General features: G+C 52.8%; 1 protein-coding gene across 2 annotated transcripts; it reads left to right on the top strand.

Annotated features, from left to right (window-relative positions):
* The first annotated feature begins 56 nt into the window (after positions 1–56).
* BCAT2 (branched chain amino acid transaminase 2) lies at positions 57–14,689 on the top strand. Of its 2 annotated transcripts, none has more exons than XM_073796130.1 (11): positions 57–228; positions 3,593–3,667; positions 3,995–4,198; positions 10,567–10,677; positions 10,755–10,874; positions 11,010–11,141; positions 12,649–12,733; positions 12,902–12,987; positions 13,200–13,340; positions 13,416–13,490; positions 14,279–14,689. In XM_073796130.1, exons 1-11 carry the CDS (start codon positions 205–207, stop codon positions 14,315–14,317), a joined length of 1,092 nt encoding a protein of 363 aa, XP_073652231.1. In that variant the 5' UTR covers positions 57–204; the 3' UTR covers positions 14,318–14,689. The 2 variants fall into 2 exon arrangements, with proteins under 2 accessions (XP_073652231.1, XP_033702260.1); XM_033846369.2 differs by having other exon boundaries at positions 11,010–11,173; positions 12,591–12,733.
* The last annotated feature ends 1,132 nt before the right edge of the window (positions 14,690–15,821 follow it).

Here is a 15,821-nt window from a genome sequence, read left to right as displayed (position 1 = left end):
CTCCCTTCGCCTCGCGGGTTCCAGCGCATGCGCTGTGCAGCAGGACCCAGCTCCCCGCGGGCGCCCAGTAACTGGGAAGGCCAGGCCGGCCTTTGGTGGTAGGCTGGCAGCCATCCCACGGGAGGAGGCGTGAGCGGGGCGGGGCAGGAACGTCTTTATCCCGGGCCGCGCCCTGGGCGGGCACAGATACCTGCCTCACACACCATGGCTGCAGCGGCGTTGAGGCAGGTGGGTTCGCGGCCCAGTGCCGGGGGCTAGGGAGCCCTGCGGTGCGGCGCACTTCCGGGCGGACCCCTCTCCGGTGGCCAGTCCGGCGCGGCGCCGCTCCTCCCGCACTCGGGTTCCGCTGCTGGGCCGAGGAGGAGGGGGCCCCTTGGAAGGAGAACTAGGCTTTAAGGGGGGTGAAGGGAGAGAGGTAATCGGTGGGAAGGGGACCCAGATGGGACATATAAGGAAGGATACATGGAGGAGGAGACGGTAATGGGAGAAGCATGGGGCTGGGGTGGCGGGATGGATTAGGAGGGAATAGTCAGCCTTTGGGAGCGCCGGGATAAGACGCCCAGGACTTCTGGAGTGGGAGTAGGATGAACGCAGAGTTCAGTCTCAGGTCTGGACTGGGAATTGGACCCAAGGCCCTATTTTCTTGGAACTAAAGATAGAAGTAGAATGTTGTGTCCCCGAAACCCCTTATCTGAAACTCTGCACCTGGGTTGGAAATCGAGGCAGCATCTCATTGTCAGTGACAGAGATCTTCCAGGCGAGAGTGGAACCCCTCCATTCTTACTGATAGGATGTCAACAGGCAGAGCTTCCGAGAGTCTGTGATTCTAGAGAACAGGGCTTCTCAGTGAGGAAGGAAACAATAACAACTCAAAGAAGGAGATCTTTACAACCCTTGACAGCTGTAGCATAACGTTGGGAGAAGTGGTTCCTGTTAACTTTGCACCTGACTTTATCTGGGACTTTTATCCCAGCCTGATGGATAGCAGGACAGATGTTTACTTTCTGAGTCTCAATGACTGAGACAGGCCTGGGCTGTGATTGGGACAATCTAGGCTTTGATGATGACACCCCTGGGCTGTGTTGGTAGGTCAGCCCTGGGCTGTGACTGGGTCAATGGAGGTTCCATCATATTATAGAGCCCTGCCCTGTGCATACCCCACCATACTCCAAACCATTTCTCATTTCCTGATTCAGCCCCAATCCTTTTACACTCTTTGTCCCAAAGGCTCATCTATCATCTGAGATCTCCTTTGGGCCCAATTCCCCACCCCCAGCCCGCCCCCATGGTTTGGGGTATCAGACGGTGAAGCACCTTCCCCGAGCTGAAGTGAGACCCCTGCCCCCAGAAAAATGTCCTGGGAGGATGAAGGGAGATTCTCCCAGTGTGACAGGGTCTCTATGGCCAGTACAGATTTATAATCTGGAAACAGTGCCTGGCACCTTCTCTCTGCCCTGTGGGTGTGTTTTTCTGCCTCTCCTCTCTGTCTCTCCTGGATCTCTCTGTCTCCAAGTATCACTGAGACAGTTTCTCTCCAGCTGTTGGCATTGCTCTGTCTCTCCCAGTGTTTCCTCATTTCCCTAGGTCTCCCTTTCACTTTGTGCTATCGCCTAAGTTGGGTCTTGGTCTGTTCCTCTCCTTTCTCCTGTTCCCTCTCTCATGGCTTCTGTTTATCCTGCCTTCATTATTTTTTCTTGATTTCTCCGGGCTTTGCCTTGTCTGAATTTCTCTCCCTCTTGTCTCTTGTCTCAGTTTCGATCTCTCTTTATGATCATATCTATTTTGGCATCTCTTGGCCTTGATTTCTGTTCTTTAAAGTTTTCTATTTCCATGTCTCTCTTTCTCATTCTTACGCTTCCCTATTTTTTCCCATTCGGCCTCCCTCTGAGTCTGAGAGCTGCTTTCCTGCCCACATGCTGGCTGCCTCCGCCCTGCGTATCCCAATTTTCTCCATTCCATGGGTGTCCTGTCCCCTCTTGGACAGAAGCAGGCCAGTGGCTTGGACAGGCTACACAGTGCCACCTAGAGGCCATGCCCAGGACCCACACCCACACTCTGATTATCCCAGAAGCTCTTGGGACCCATACCACTCAGGACCACTCTTCAGACTTCATGGCCTAGACTTTAGGACATTACAACTCCGCAGCCCCCCTCTCCTCATGACTCACCTACTGACCAGTGACTTCTGCCATTCACATCCGTTCTCAGTTCCCCCAGCTCACAGGGCAGAAGCAGGCTAGGCTGTTCTGTCTCTCCCAAACCTCATGACACAGCTGCCTTCCCACCAGGCTGGGGAAAGGGGTATCGTGAGGTCAGAGACCACTGGGGAGAAGCCATCCTGCTGGACACAGCCAGACCTGCTCTCCCATGCTGGCCTCGGGCAGGACCACAAGGGAAGTGTTCATCTGAGCAGTGTCTCTTGATGACCGGGGTGGTCCTCAGGTCCATGTGGCTGCCCCTCAGCCCTGGGACTGAAGGGAATTGGAACTGCTGGTGTCCAGGGTGTGGGATGGGGGCTTCAGGTAAGCTGAGCCCAGTTGATCTGTTACCCTGAAAGAGAAAGACTTGGGCTCCTGGGTCTGAAGGAGGATGAGGCTGGGGGCCTGGATCCTGGGTCTGAGCGGGGAGGGGCCAGGGGCCTGGACTCCTGGGTCTGAGTGGGGAGGGACTGGGGGCCTGGATCCTGGGTCTGAGGGAGGAGGGGCCGGGGGCCTGGATCCTGGGTCTGAGTGGGGAGGGGCTGGGGGCCTGGATCCTGGGTCTGAGGAAGGAGGGGCTGGGGGCCTGGACTCTGGGTCTGAGGGAGGAGGGCCCGGGGGTCTGGATCCTGGGTCTGAGGGAGGAGGGGCAGGGGGCCTGGATCCTGGGTCTGACAGAGGACGTGCCAGGGGTCTGGACTCCTGGGTCTGAGGGAGGAGACGCTGGGGGTCTGGATCCTGGGTCTGAGCGGGGAGGGGCCGGGGGCCTGGATCCTGGGTCTGAGGGAAGAGGGGCCGGGGATCTGGACTCCTGGGTCTGAGGGAGGAGGGGCTGGGGTTCTGGAATCCTGGATCTAAGGGAGGATCAGGCTGGGGGCCTGGAATCCTGGGTCTGAAGGGGGAGGGACCTGTGGGCCCTGCTCCTGGGTCCTGGGGAAGCATGACCTATAGGCCCATCACTTTTCTAACTCTTTTCAGGATTTGGGTCCCCCCCGGGGAGGCCTTCACTTACCTGCACACCTTCCTGTGTCGTCCTCTGTCTGATCTGGTCTCAGGGCTGGGCCAAAGTTCCCTGGGGTAGGAGGCGCCTGTGTTTGACTTTGCCCCAGCATGGAGGAAGGGATGGGAGCTGATTCAGCTCTTTATTGGATGGCCCTCGTGAGGGCAGGGAGGGGACTTGGCCTCCTTTGGGATTTCCTCCTGCTACATGCTGATCAGGACAGGGGAAGGGACTTGGCCAGGGCCACGTGCCCTGTCTAGAATGTACTAGGCCTGGGACAGAGCCAGCCAGAGGGACCTGCCACGTGTAGGAGGTGGTAAAGATGGTGCCAGGGGTCTCTGCTCTCTCTGTCTGCTGGCCTCACCACCTTTCTTACTTCTGTCCCCACCCCCAGATTTGGACCCGAAAATTTCTCCCTGTCCCTTGGCTTCTGTGTGGTCTCAGAAGATATGACTCATCCAGCTTCAAGGTGACAGGAGGGGACTATACTTTTGGATCTCAAGGAAGAGGGGCTGGGAGCCTGGACCACTGGGTCTGAGGGAGGCAAGGGCTGGGGGCTGGATTTGGGCATCTCCAAAAGGTCCAAGGTCCAAAGGTGAAGGTGGGTGGCAATGGGGTAGCCTAATTGCCCGCCATCAGGCCATGGGAAAGAGAAGAAACCACATGTCCCAGAAGCCTCTGGGGCTACAGTTCCCTCTTCTCACTGGGTCTTAGCCCCAGGGATTTGTGGGGCTAAGTTTTTAGTTTTTTAGATTGGAGGTTGTGGTTAGATTCCAGGACACCTGTCTTTTCTCAGGCTGCAGACCTGCAGCTGGAGATGACACAGGAGCCTCATAAGAAGCCTGACCCCAGCAAGCCCCTGCTGTTCGGGAAGACATTCACCGACCACATGCTGATGGTGGAATGGAACAGGGAGAAGGGCTGGGGCCAGCCCCGAATCCAGCCCTTCCAGAACCTCACAGTGCACCCGGCCTGCTCTGCTCTCCACTATTCCCTGCAGGTGGCAGGGTGGCTGCCCTCCATCCCCATCTCTCTCCGCATCTCTTCCCTCTTGCTGTGTCTCTTGCTGGGTTTACCTCCCTGGGTTTGCTTTTTGTGTGTTTCTCATTTCCGTGCACTCCTCATCCGTTTTCTGAGGCTTGTCACGTTCCAGGCCCCGTGTTGGGTGGTGCAGGGTTCCCCGAGATGAGCAGACCCAGCTTCTTCGCTTGAAAACCCCACCCAGTGGGATCTGTGCTCAGATGGAGGCAGCTGAGGCATTGTGAGAGACCAGGGGAGGAATGCCCACCCTACCTCTAATTTGACAGGAAGTGGGGTCTTTCCTGCAAAGAGGGGAGCTTAGGCTCTTAGAGGGAGAAGAGACATCAGTACAGACATAGTACAAAGAAGAGCCCAGCATGTTTGGGGGGAAGCATGAGGTTAGAGCCTGGTAGGGGTGCCTGAAGATGTCATCAGGACCACAGAGGAGCTGGGATCTTGTCAAGGGTATTGGGAGCCCTGGAGGGCTCCGAACAGGCATAGAGCAGGTAGAGAAAGACCCCTCTCAGGCCATGTGGAGGATGCGCTCGGTCCAGAGCTGGGGGGATGGCCAAGAGGCAAAGAGATTCAGGGGCGGAGAGATTCAGGGACACGAGGGATTTGGCCGGTTGGGCGAGAGATGAGCAGGGAGGGCCGAGGACAGTGCCCTGAGGTTTAGTCAGGTGACCATGTAGACCACGGGACTGTCCCCATACGGGGACACAGGAGGAGGATGACTTTGCAGGACTTGGTGAGGGACCCGTGAGGAGAGACCCAGAGGCATTTGGTTCCAGACTTCATGCTATGGCTGAAAGCAAAGTCTTTCTGTGGAAGCTTTAATTGTGACAAAATTTGAATGAACACATTGCAGTTCTAGTAGCTGGTTTGCAGTTTTTGTCCCTTAGGGCATTTGGTTCTGTGACATTAGGGATGTTTTCCTTTTTTTCTTTTCTTTTCATAATTTTGACAGTTTTCTTCTTCCCACCTACTCGGGATATTTGACTAGAACCGATCATTTCTGCGCAGAGGAGACCCAGCTTGGGAAGCAGTTAGGTGCGAAGGACGGACAGTTAGGACATGTCCACAGATCCCCTCAGGAAGGTGGCTTTTGGAGACCAGCATTTGTTTACCTCCCTTTTCAGCCCAACACGCCAGGATGTTCTCCGGCTGGGGACCCAGTACTTTTTCTTTAGTTGAGTGAGTGCAGATGAAGGGGTTGAGCTAAGGCCCTGGCATCCAAAGCGTAACGTTCTTTGTGATGTCCTCACACAGGACGCCTGGGGACCTGAGGCCAGCTGAGGGCATGGGAAATTACATCCTTGTGTCATCCTGACTCTGGGGGCAGTGTGGAATAACACCCAGCCACTTGTGTTGTTATTTTTTATTATCGTGGTAATAATGCACATACAGAATAATACAGATAACATAAAATGTACCATTTTAACCATTTTAAAGTCTACAGTTCAGTGGCATTGAGTGCATTCCCCATGTGGGGCAGAGAGCATTTCCACTCTCTAATTCCAGAACTTTTTCATCAACCAAAACAGAAACCCCACACCCATTAAGGACTCATTCCCCAAGCCCCTGACCCCAGCACCTGCCAACCATTAATCTGCTTTCTGTCCTTATCTCCCCGTATTTTTATTTATTTATCTACTTATCTATTTATTTATTTGGACATGCGGCTTGCAGGATCTTAGTTCCCCAACCAGGGATCGAACCCAGGGCCCCAGCAATGAAAGCGCCAAGTCCTAACCACTGGACCGCCAGGGAATTCCTCCCCGTATTTTAAAACTTTTAATTTTATTTGGAATGTTTTTCAATTAAAAACACCTCTTTTGAAAAAGGGGTCATATATTTACACAGTTCAAAAAAGAGGGAACAAATATACCTCCCCAGGCCCCAGCCACCTCACTGCCCTCCCTGAAGCAGCCCCTCCACCCAGTTCCAGTCCCCAGGTCCTTCCAGAGTTCTGCTTTCTGGATGGCAACACGGATATGTATAATTGTTTCACTCCATTCTTCCCCCATAAAAGTCAGCATATGGTACACTCACTCTTTGGCATCCTGCTTCCTTCTGTTAACGTAGCCTGGAGATTCTTGAACAACCCTTGAAGGGCTTTTTCCTTCTTTTTGCTGCTGTGTAATATTCCATCCTAACAACGCCTTGTTTAGGCCGTCCTCTATCGTTGGACACTTAGGTTGTTCCCAGTCTTGTGCTATTATAAACAGCATTACAATAAACCAGGAAACACCTCCCTTCCTTAAGAGCAAGTGTATCTCTCAATTTCTGCAACTGTTGGCTCAAAGGGTATGTGTGCTTGTAATTGTGACAGATGTTGAATCGTGGCCACCTCTACAGAAGTTGTATTGATTTCCACACTTAACCAGCGGGCCCTGTTTTCCCCATACCCCGGGTGACCCTTGTCAAACTTTTAGATCTCTTCCAATCTCCTAAGTGGTTTTAAAGTTACCTCAAAGTAATTTTTTTTTTTTAAAGAAGATGTTGGGGGTAGGAGTTTATTCATTAATTAATTTATTTTTGCTGTGTTGCGTCTTCGTTTCTGTGTGAGGGCTTTCTCTAGTTGTGGCGAGCGGGGGCCACTCTTCATCGCGGTGCGCGGGCCTCTCACTATCGCGGCCTCTCTTGTTGCGGGGCACAGGCTCCAGATGCGCAGTCTCAGTAGTTGTGGCTCACGGGCCCAGTTGCTCCGCGGCATGTGGGATCCTCCCAGACCAGGGCTTGAACCCGTGTCCCCTGCATTAGCAGGCAGATTCTCAACCACTGCACCACCAGGGAAGCCCACCTCAAAGTAATTTTAACTTGCATTTTTCCCCTAATTATGAAGTTGACCATCTTTTCACAAGCATAAGAGCCACTTTTAGTTCCTTTCTGTGAACTGTCCATTTTCTTGGCTGATTTTTCTATCAGGGTGGGTTTCAATATTTGTTTATTTGTAGGAGTACTTTGTATATTAGCTAAACCATTTGTGATATGTGTTGAAAGCCTCTGCCCAGTTTGTTTTATTTTTATGCAGTGAAATGTATCAATCTTTTTTTTTTTAACATCTTTATTGGGGTATAATTGCTTTACAATGGTGTGTTAGTTTCTGCTTTATAACAAAGTGAATCAGTTATACATATACATATGTCCCCATATCTCTTCCCTCTTGCGTCTCCCTCCCTCCCACCCTCCCTATCCCACCCCTCCAGGCGGTCACAAAGAACCGAGCCGATATCCCTGTGCCATGCGGCTGCTTCCCACTAGCTATCTACCTTACGTTTGTTAGTGTATATATGTCCATGCCTCTCTCTCGCCCTGTCACAGCTCACCCTTCCCCCTCCCCATATCCTCAAGTCCGTTCTCCAGTAGGTTTGTGTCTTTATTCCTGTCTTACCCCTAGGTCAATCTTTTCTTTTTGGTTTCTGTGATTTGTCTTATTTAGAACACCATCCCCAATTCAAAATATGAAACGGTCATCTTTTGTTTTCTTCTGTTGGTTTCATGGTTTAAAAAAATTCTTTTCATTTAAACCTTTAATCCACCTGGAATTTTTCCTGATGTGAAGTATGAGATAGGGATCCAACTTAATTTTTGTTTTTTCCAGAGATGACTATTTGGTTGTTCAGCACCATTTAACTGAATTAATCATATTTTTAAAATTTTTATTGAAATATAGTTGGTTTACAATGTTGTGTTGGTTTCAGGTGTACAGCAAAGTGATTCAGTTACACTATAATACACTTTCCAGTCTCTTCCATTGTTCAATCTGTCAATTCATATGTCAGTGTCACTTTGTTTTAAGTGTTGTAGGTGTAGAAGCTGTTTTAATATCTGATAAAGCTACTTCCCCCTCCTACCTCTTGCCCTTATTTTAAAATTTTTTCCAAAATATTCTGACTATTCTCGTTTATTTTGCATTCTTCATTCATTCGGCTATTCATTCAGTCAACAGAAGCCTACTGTGAGCCAAGCGCTGGGCATAGTGAGGTTGGGGGGGGTGGTTCTCTAGCGACACTTCAGGTCTGGTCCCTGTCCATAGCACTTCGGGTCTCTAGTGAAACAGACATGAAAGAAGCAAAATGAAACCACGGGGGAGGAATCAGGGTGCCCTGACCTATCTGGGAGTGAGGCTGCATCATGGTGGCAGCAACAGAGGCCCAGCAGGCAGTGGTAGTCGTTGAGTATAGGAGGCTGGGGATGAGAGAGGCCAGACCTTGTGGGGCCTGGAAGGCCAAGGGGAGGTTTTGGGCTTTCTCCTGAGAACAATAGCGCGGGGATGGGGACCAACTTTTTAAAAAGTTTTTATTATGAGAAATTTCAAAACATAAAGGTATAATAATAATTCCGCCATCCCCCCAAACCCCTGCTTCATCAGTTAGCACTGGTTGGTCACAATCTTCTTTCATCTGGACTTCTTTAACGCTTTACCCTTTCTGTATGATTTGGAAGCAAACCCTGGCTGTTGTTGGTGTTTGGCCGCACCACGTGGCTTGTAGGATTTTAGTTCCCCAACCAGGGATTGAACCCAGGGCCTCGGCAGTGAGAGTGTGGAGTCCTAACCACTGGACCGCCAGGGAATTCCTGGACATGGTATTTTTTTTAATTTTATTGAAGTATAGCTGATTTACAATGCTGTGTTAGTTTCTTGTGTACAGCAAAGTGATTCGGTTATATATTAATGTATATATGTATATATATTTTTTTCCATATTTTTTCCATTATGGTTTACTACAGGATATTGAATATGGTTCCCTGTGCTATACAGTAGGACCTTGTTGTTTATCCATTCTTTTTTTTTTTTTTCGCGGTACGCAGGCCTCTCACTGCTGTGGCCTCTCCCGTTGCGGAGCACAGGCTCCGGACACGCAGGCTCAGCGGCCATGGCTCACGGGCCCAGCCGCTCCGCGGCATGTGGGATCTTCCCGGACCGGGGCACGAACCCGTGTCCCCTGCATTGGCAGGCGGACTCTCAACCACTGCGCCACCAGGGAAGCCCTATCCATTCTTATACATAATATTTGCATCTGCTAATCTCAAACTCCCAATCCATCCCTCCCCCGCTCCGCCTCCCCCTGGCAATCACAAGTCTGTTCTCTATGTCTGTGAGTCTGTTTCTGTTTTGTAGATAAGTTCATTTGTGTCATATTTTAGATTCCACATGTAAATGATACCATATGGTATTTGTCTTTCTCTTTCTGGCTTACTTAGTATGGTAATATCTAGGTCTATCCATGTTGCTGCAAATGGCATTATTTCATTCTTTTTTATGGCTGAGTAATATTCCATTATATATATATATACACCACCTCTTCTCTATCCATTCATTTGTTGATGGACATTTAGGTTGCTTCCATGTCTTGGCTATTGTAAACAGTGCTGCTGTGGACATAGGGGTGCATGTATCTTTTCGAATTAGAGTTTTGTCTGGATAGCTGGATGATATGGTAACTCTATTTTTAGTTTTTTGAGGAACTTCCATACTGTTTTCCATAGTGGCTGAACCAATTTACATTCCCACCAACAGTGTAGGAGGGTTCCCTTTTCTCCAGGCCCTCTCTGGCACTGGTTATTTGTAGACTTTTTAATGATGGCCATTCTGACCCGTGTGAGGTGGTACCTCGTTGTAGTTTTGATTTGCATTTCTCTAATAATTAGTGATGTTGAATCCCCACAAAGGCTCTTTAAAAATGTAACTTCTGGGATTTCCCAGGTGGTCCAGTGGTCAAGACTCCCCGCTCCCAATGCAGGGGGCACGGGTCCGATCCCTGGTCAGGGAACTAGATCCCGCATGCCGCAACTAAAGATCCCGCACGCTGCAACAAATATCCTGTGTACCACAACTAAGACCCACTGCAGCCAAATAAATAAATATTAAAAAAAAAAAAAAAAAAAAGACTCCGTGGTATCACTGTTGAAGGCCCGGGTTCAATCCCTGGTGGGGGAACTAAGATTCCCACAAGCCCTGTGGTGTGGCCAAAAAAATAATAATAATTAATTAATTAATTTAAAAAAGAAAGTAACTTCCACATCGTCCTCATTCCTGAGAAATAGTCCTAAAAAAAAAAAAAGAAATCGTCCTAATAACACAGGAAGGGTTTAAGCAAAGCATTCTCCCTGCTCTGGGTCTCTCTGTTCTGCTTTCTCTGGCCTCTGACCTTTGCTCTCTCCTCTCTTGGTCTTTCTGGTTCTTTTCTCTCTCTTTTTCTCCCCCTCTCTGTGCTAGTAGGTTAGTCTCTTCCGCCGCTCTCTGCCTTTTTTTCTGTGTCTGTATCCCTGTGTATCGGCCTCTGTCCCTGGCTGGCTGAGCTGGTCCCCGAGCCCTGATCGCCCGCCTGCCTGTCCCTGCAGCTCTTTGAAGGCATGAAGGCGTTCAAAGGCAGGGACCAGTGCGTGCGCCTCTTCCGACCTTGGCTCAACATGGACCGGATGCTGCGCTCTGCCCTGCGCCTCTGCCTGCCGGTGAGCGGGTGGCAGGGTGAGCGGCGGGCTGGGTCCAGGGTTGCGAGGGCCCCATGACTCATCTTCATCCCGCCCAGAGTTTTGACAAGGTCGAGTTGCTCCAGTGCATCCGCCGGCTGGTGGAAGTTGACAAGGACTGGGTTCCCGACAGCTCCGGCACCAGCCTCTACGTGCGGCCTGTGTTAATTGGGAACGAGGTGGGCTGGCTCCCAGGGCTGGGGGTGGGGTGGGGAGCCACACTTGGGGGAGGGGTGGGGACCCAGACATGGGTCAGGGGAGCGGCCGGGGGCCTGGACTCCTGGATCCCTGATGCCCGCTTCTACCCATCTCAGCCCTCGCTAGGTGTCGGCAACCCCACGCGAGCCCTCCTGTTCGTCATTCTCTGCCCGGTGGGCGCGTACTTCCCTGGAGATGCCTTGAGCCCTGTCTCTCTCCTGGCCGACCCATCATTCATCCGGGCCTGGGTGGGTGGGGTCGGTGACTACAAGCTGGGGGGGTAAGTAGTCCCTCGCCCCCCGCCGCGGGTCTGGTGCACTGGGTGTCAGAGACACAAGGTGTGTCTTTGGATGTCCACTGGTCTTCTCGTCCTGTTTCACGTGGTTGGGGACAGCTGTGCTTGCATGTTGGGATGTACTGTCATTGGCACCGTGGTGCGGGGATGGAGGGGCGGGTACCAGGGTGTGTGCTAAGTGCTGTGGACAAATCGGCCCAGAGACTGGAAGGGGTTGGGTGGAGGTAAGTGGAGAAACTCGGACTGGCCCTCAGGGAAGCCTCCAGAAATGAAGTTTACACTTAGCTCACTGGTCTCTCCTCCAGGTAGCCTCCCCTGAAAACCCAAGCTCCGCCAGCTCCCATAGTTCCCTGGGGCTCCAGCACCCATCACCCTGTGTGTGGACTTTCTGTGTACATCTGTCTTTCCAGGGTCCTTGGCTCAGCAGGGCGAGGAGGGTTAGGACGGGATAAGGCAGAGGGCGGGGTAAGGGTGTGTTGGGACAGCAAGTGTGGCCCCAGCTGAGAGTTCATTTGGGTCCTTTCAAAATACATCTTGTGAGGTCTCCTGAGGGCCAGGCCCTATGCTGGGTGAAGCTGGGGGACACAGATGAATCAGATCCAGGCCCTGCCCTCCAGGGGCTCCCAGGTTGGTGGGAGCCCCAGTATCTGGGGCAGCATGTGCACTGGTGGAGGTGACCGGGACATTGTAAAAGTCTTCACAGAGGAGGTCTGATGGGTAGAGAGGAGATGGTTTCCTGGATACAAAAATGGTAAACAATTTCTAATCCTCAGAACACATGTGTAGGGGCAGGGAGGAGGGGCAGAGTCAGGGAAGGAAAAATGAGTCTGGTTTTTGCAAAAGGCTTAACAGGTGGTTCCGGAGCAGGCCCAGCCCTGAACACTGGACTGAAGGGCTGGGATCTTGTCCCAGAGGCAGTGGGGAGCCATGGGAGGTTTGTGAGCAGGGAAGGGGTGAGGTCCGCTCTGGGTGAGAGACAGTGAGTGTTAAAACAGGGCGATCTGGGAAAACATAGAGGTGGCCCAATTTCCTGGGAGAGCCCAGAGAAGGCCTGAAACCCATCTTGGAGGTTCAGTAACGCCTCACAGAGGAGGTGACATTACAGGTGGTTTTGAGGGACATTGGAGCATTTGGTCAGTTGAGGAACTGGGTGAGGAGGGGGATCCGCAGAGGAAACAGTGGTGCATTTGTGATCTGGAGAGAGGAGAGAAGGAGGAGGGGTGATTGAGAGACTTGACCCCAGGCTACTGGCCAGGGATTCTGTCCTGGGGCCACTGGGGAGCCATGAAAGGGCTGTGAGTGGGGGAGGAGCAGGGTCAGCCCTGGTCGTGTCCCCATGTCGGGCCACGCTGGGGGAGGATGGGAGTGCCTTACCCTGGTCCACCGTGTTGCTGTCCACCAGGAATTACGGGCCCACCGTGTTTGTGCAGCAGGAGGCCCTAAAGAAGGGGTGTGAACAGGTCCTGTGGCTGTACGGGCCTGACCACCAGCTCACTGAGGTGGGCACCATGAACATCTTCATCTTCTGGACCCACGAGGATGGGGGTGAGCCCACCCATGACCCAAGCCAAGCCCTGGGAGAAGTGGGTGGGAGCAGAATGCTTAGTGGATTGCAGGTCTCAGGGGTTAGGGGCGCGTGGGGTGGCCCCTAAGAGGATGGGAGGGTGTGCCTGAGGGTGTCAGGTAAGCCCCCATCTCGTACACCTGACCCAGCGCTGGAACTGGTGACCCCCCCACTGGACGGTGTCATCCTGCCTGGAGTAGTTCGACAGAGTCTGCTGGACCTGGCTCGGACCTGGGTGAGGGCACGGTGTCTTTGGATGGCCGGAGTGCTGGGGTACTGCTAGGTTGGGGGGCCAGAGTATGGGAGGGGTGGTCGGGGTGGGCTGGGGCACAATGGCACGTCTTCCCTCCTCCGCCTCCAGGCGCTGTCCTTACAGAGGGAGCGACAGGGCTCTGCAGCAGGGCAGCCCACCACGGGGCTCAGACGTATCCGTGTCTTGCCTCACAGGGTGAGTTCCGGGTGGCAGAGCGGAAGATCACCATGAAGGAGTTCCTGCAGGCGCTGGAGGACGGCCGGGTTCGAGAAGTCTTCGGTTCAGGGACCGCTTGCCAGGTCTGCCCTGTGCACCGAATCCTGTACCAAGGCAAGGTGAGGAAGGGCTGCCCTTGGCCATGAGAGAGAATAAGGGGGAGGGGCGCCTCCTCACGGCCCTTTCTTCCCCAGCACCTCCACATTCCCACCATGGAAAATGGGCCTGAGCTTATCCTCCGCTTCCACAAGGAGCTGAAGGCGATCCAGGTGAGGTGCACTTGCTGGGAAATGGGCTGGATGCTTGTTCCGTTTCGCACAGAAATTCACATCCCGGGAGCCTCTGGACTGAGGCTCCCCTCCCCCTCCCCCATAGTCCCACAGGCTGATAATGGCTCCTCCCATCAGCCTCTGGGCCCGGGATTGAGTTTGCTTTCCTTGAGCCTCTGCGGCCTAGCACACTTCTTGGGGCTAAATGATCCTTTTCTGTGCGCCTCTGGAGCCCTGGCTTGAGAAATCCCCATCCCATGAGCTTATGGGACCTTAAGCCAGCCTTCTGGCCACTGAGGTCCGATCCCCAAGGATCCCCAGGAGCCCTGGGCTATTCCTCTGGCCTGAGAAATCTTGCTCCTACAAGCCTCTGGACCGTGGCCCCCTCTGTGGCCTAGGAATGTTTCCTCTCATAAGCCTCTGGAGGTATCTTCATTCGTCTGGACCGAGGTATCTTGCCTTTCCTGGCACTCGTGTGAGCGTCTGTAAACTCCTGTGCACCCGGACCTAGAACTACACCTCTTGACTCAGCTGAAAACGACTTTTTCCCAGAGCCTTCAGGGTCTTACAAGAACTCCTCTTTGCAGAATTACATCTCCCGTGAGCCTCTGCGCCATACTTGCCACGACTCCCCCTCCCCGTGATTGTTGGTGGGCTTCTGGGAAGTGGAATACACTTCCCATGAGGTGCTGGGGCGCAACTTCGCCAGCACTCAGCCTGGGACGCCGCACGGCCTGCTGGGAGTTGTAGTGTGGCTTCCCCTCACCTCCGCCTGTGTTATCCCGCAGTATGGAGCAAAAGCCCACGAGTGGATGCTACCTGTGTGATGCTGCGGCCTGTGCCGGACCACTCCACGGATCCACCGACCTGTAGCATCCAGTCCCTGTTGGATCTTCGCCTTCATACCAGTGATTCACCTGAAGTGCAATATGAAATAGAAGGCGGCGGCCCGGGACGCCTGGGTTTCCGGTGCCCCCACGTTACACTCCCAAAGCCATAAGGGCCCGACCCAGGCGTCTTGGCCCCTAGCCCCGCCACTCAGGCCTTGGGGACCTGGACTCCCCGCTGCTCCGTGTTGTGGGGTCAAGGATACACCTTGACTCAGACTCTGCATCTCCATTTTCAGGCCGGATCAACCGGTGCTGCTGTTGAGTTTTTTTCCTAGCTGCAATTTTGAAATAAAATGCCAAAGAACAAGCCATTAGGTGTCATCTCCAATGATGCAACTCAGGGACTCTAGGGTCTTAACCAGGAATCCCCGCGTTCAGCCCATTCATTTTCAAGGGCCCAGAAATCCAAGCCCCCAGTGTCCTGGCGGTTTCTCTGACGGGAAAGATTTTTCCACTTCCTCACAAATTGAGCTTAGCATCTTCCCCCACTAAGCCGTGCCTCCCCCGCTGCCGCATCTTGGGGACAGCCCCCTGGTATATTCCAGTCACTAGGCCAGACCCCTCAGCTCTGTACCCCTTCCCCCAAAGCCCATGAGTCCCCAGCCCTGTCCTCCTTCCCCAGACTCTGCCCTGTCTGTCTCTTCTTCTTGGCTTCAACTCAGAGCTTGTCTCCTGCCTGGACCTTTCTCCTGGCCTCCAGTTTGACCCAGAAGGGGTCTTTCTACACCCAGAGCTGCCCCTGCAGGACCAGGTATAACTGGTTGCAGATCTGGCTTCAAACCTGCCTCTGTTATCTGCTTGGTGTGTAACCTGGGGTCTGCCACCTGACCTCTGATCCAGTTTGTTGGAGGGAGACCCTGTGGGACTATTGGGCAGACTCCACCTGTGGCCTGTCCAGCAGCCATCAACTTTGGGACTAGAATTCTGATTTTGGGGGCAGCAGCCAACCAGTGCCACCCACCCCCATTCCCTTTTGTCAATCGTTGCTCAAGGGAAGGCCACAGGCCAAGGGGACACAGGGGGAAATTTGCCTGGAGGCCTCTGGGAAAGCTGTCTTCCCTCGATAAAACACTCCAGAAGAGCTACCTCTTCTTTTCTTCTCTACCTGCTTTGTCTGGGATTACCTGCAAGTGTGATGCTTGGAGCTGCTGCAGCCATTTCTTGGCCAAGAGTGCCAAGGCCTGCTCACTGAAAGACCCAGCTCCTCCAACTGGGAAATGTCTGATCTCTGGATTGTTTTGTTAAAAAAAAAAAAGCCAAAACAAAAACCCACTTAAGTCACTTTTGTCAGGTCCTTTATCTTTTGTAATTTGCAGTTGTATGTGTGTGTGACTTGCAGTCAAAAGCTTCTTTGCTTCTGTGCATCTCGGAATGGCTAGAACTGACTGCATCCAGGGAGAATCCCTGCTTCTAGTAGCCAGTTCGGTTGCTGGCCAGTGAC

Source organism: Tursiops truncatus, chromosome 19, assembly GCF_011762595.2.
Source record: "Tursiops truncatus isolate mTurTru1 chromosome 19, mTurTru1.mat.Y, whole genome shotgun sequence".
NCBI classification, from domain to species: Eukaryota; Metazoa; Chordata; class Mammalia; order Artiodactyla; family Delphinidae; genus Tursiops; species Tursiops truncatus.
Note: the sequence above shows the minus strand (reverse complement) of the source record. Positions and strands in the feature narration are given on the sequence as shown.

Coding starts and splice junctions, on each gene's coding strand:
- BCAT2 (XM_033846369.2), top strand. CDS start 205: ATGGCTGCAGCGGCGTTGAGGCAG. Junction 10,875..11,009: donor CTGTGTTAATTGGGAACGAG/GTGGGCTGGCTC, acceptor TACCCATCTCAG/CCCTCGCTAGGTGTCGGCAA. Junction 13,491..14,278: donor AGGAGCTGAAGGCGATCCAG/GTGAGGTGCACT, acceptor GTTATCCCGCAG/TATGGAGCAAAAGCCCACGA.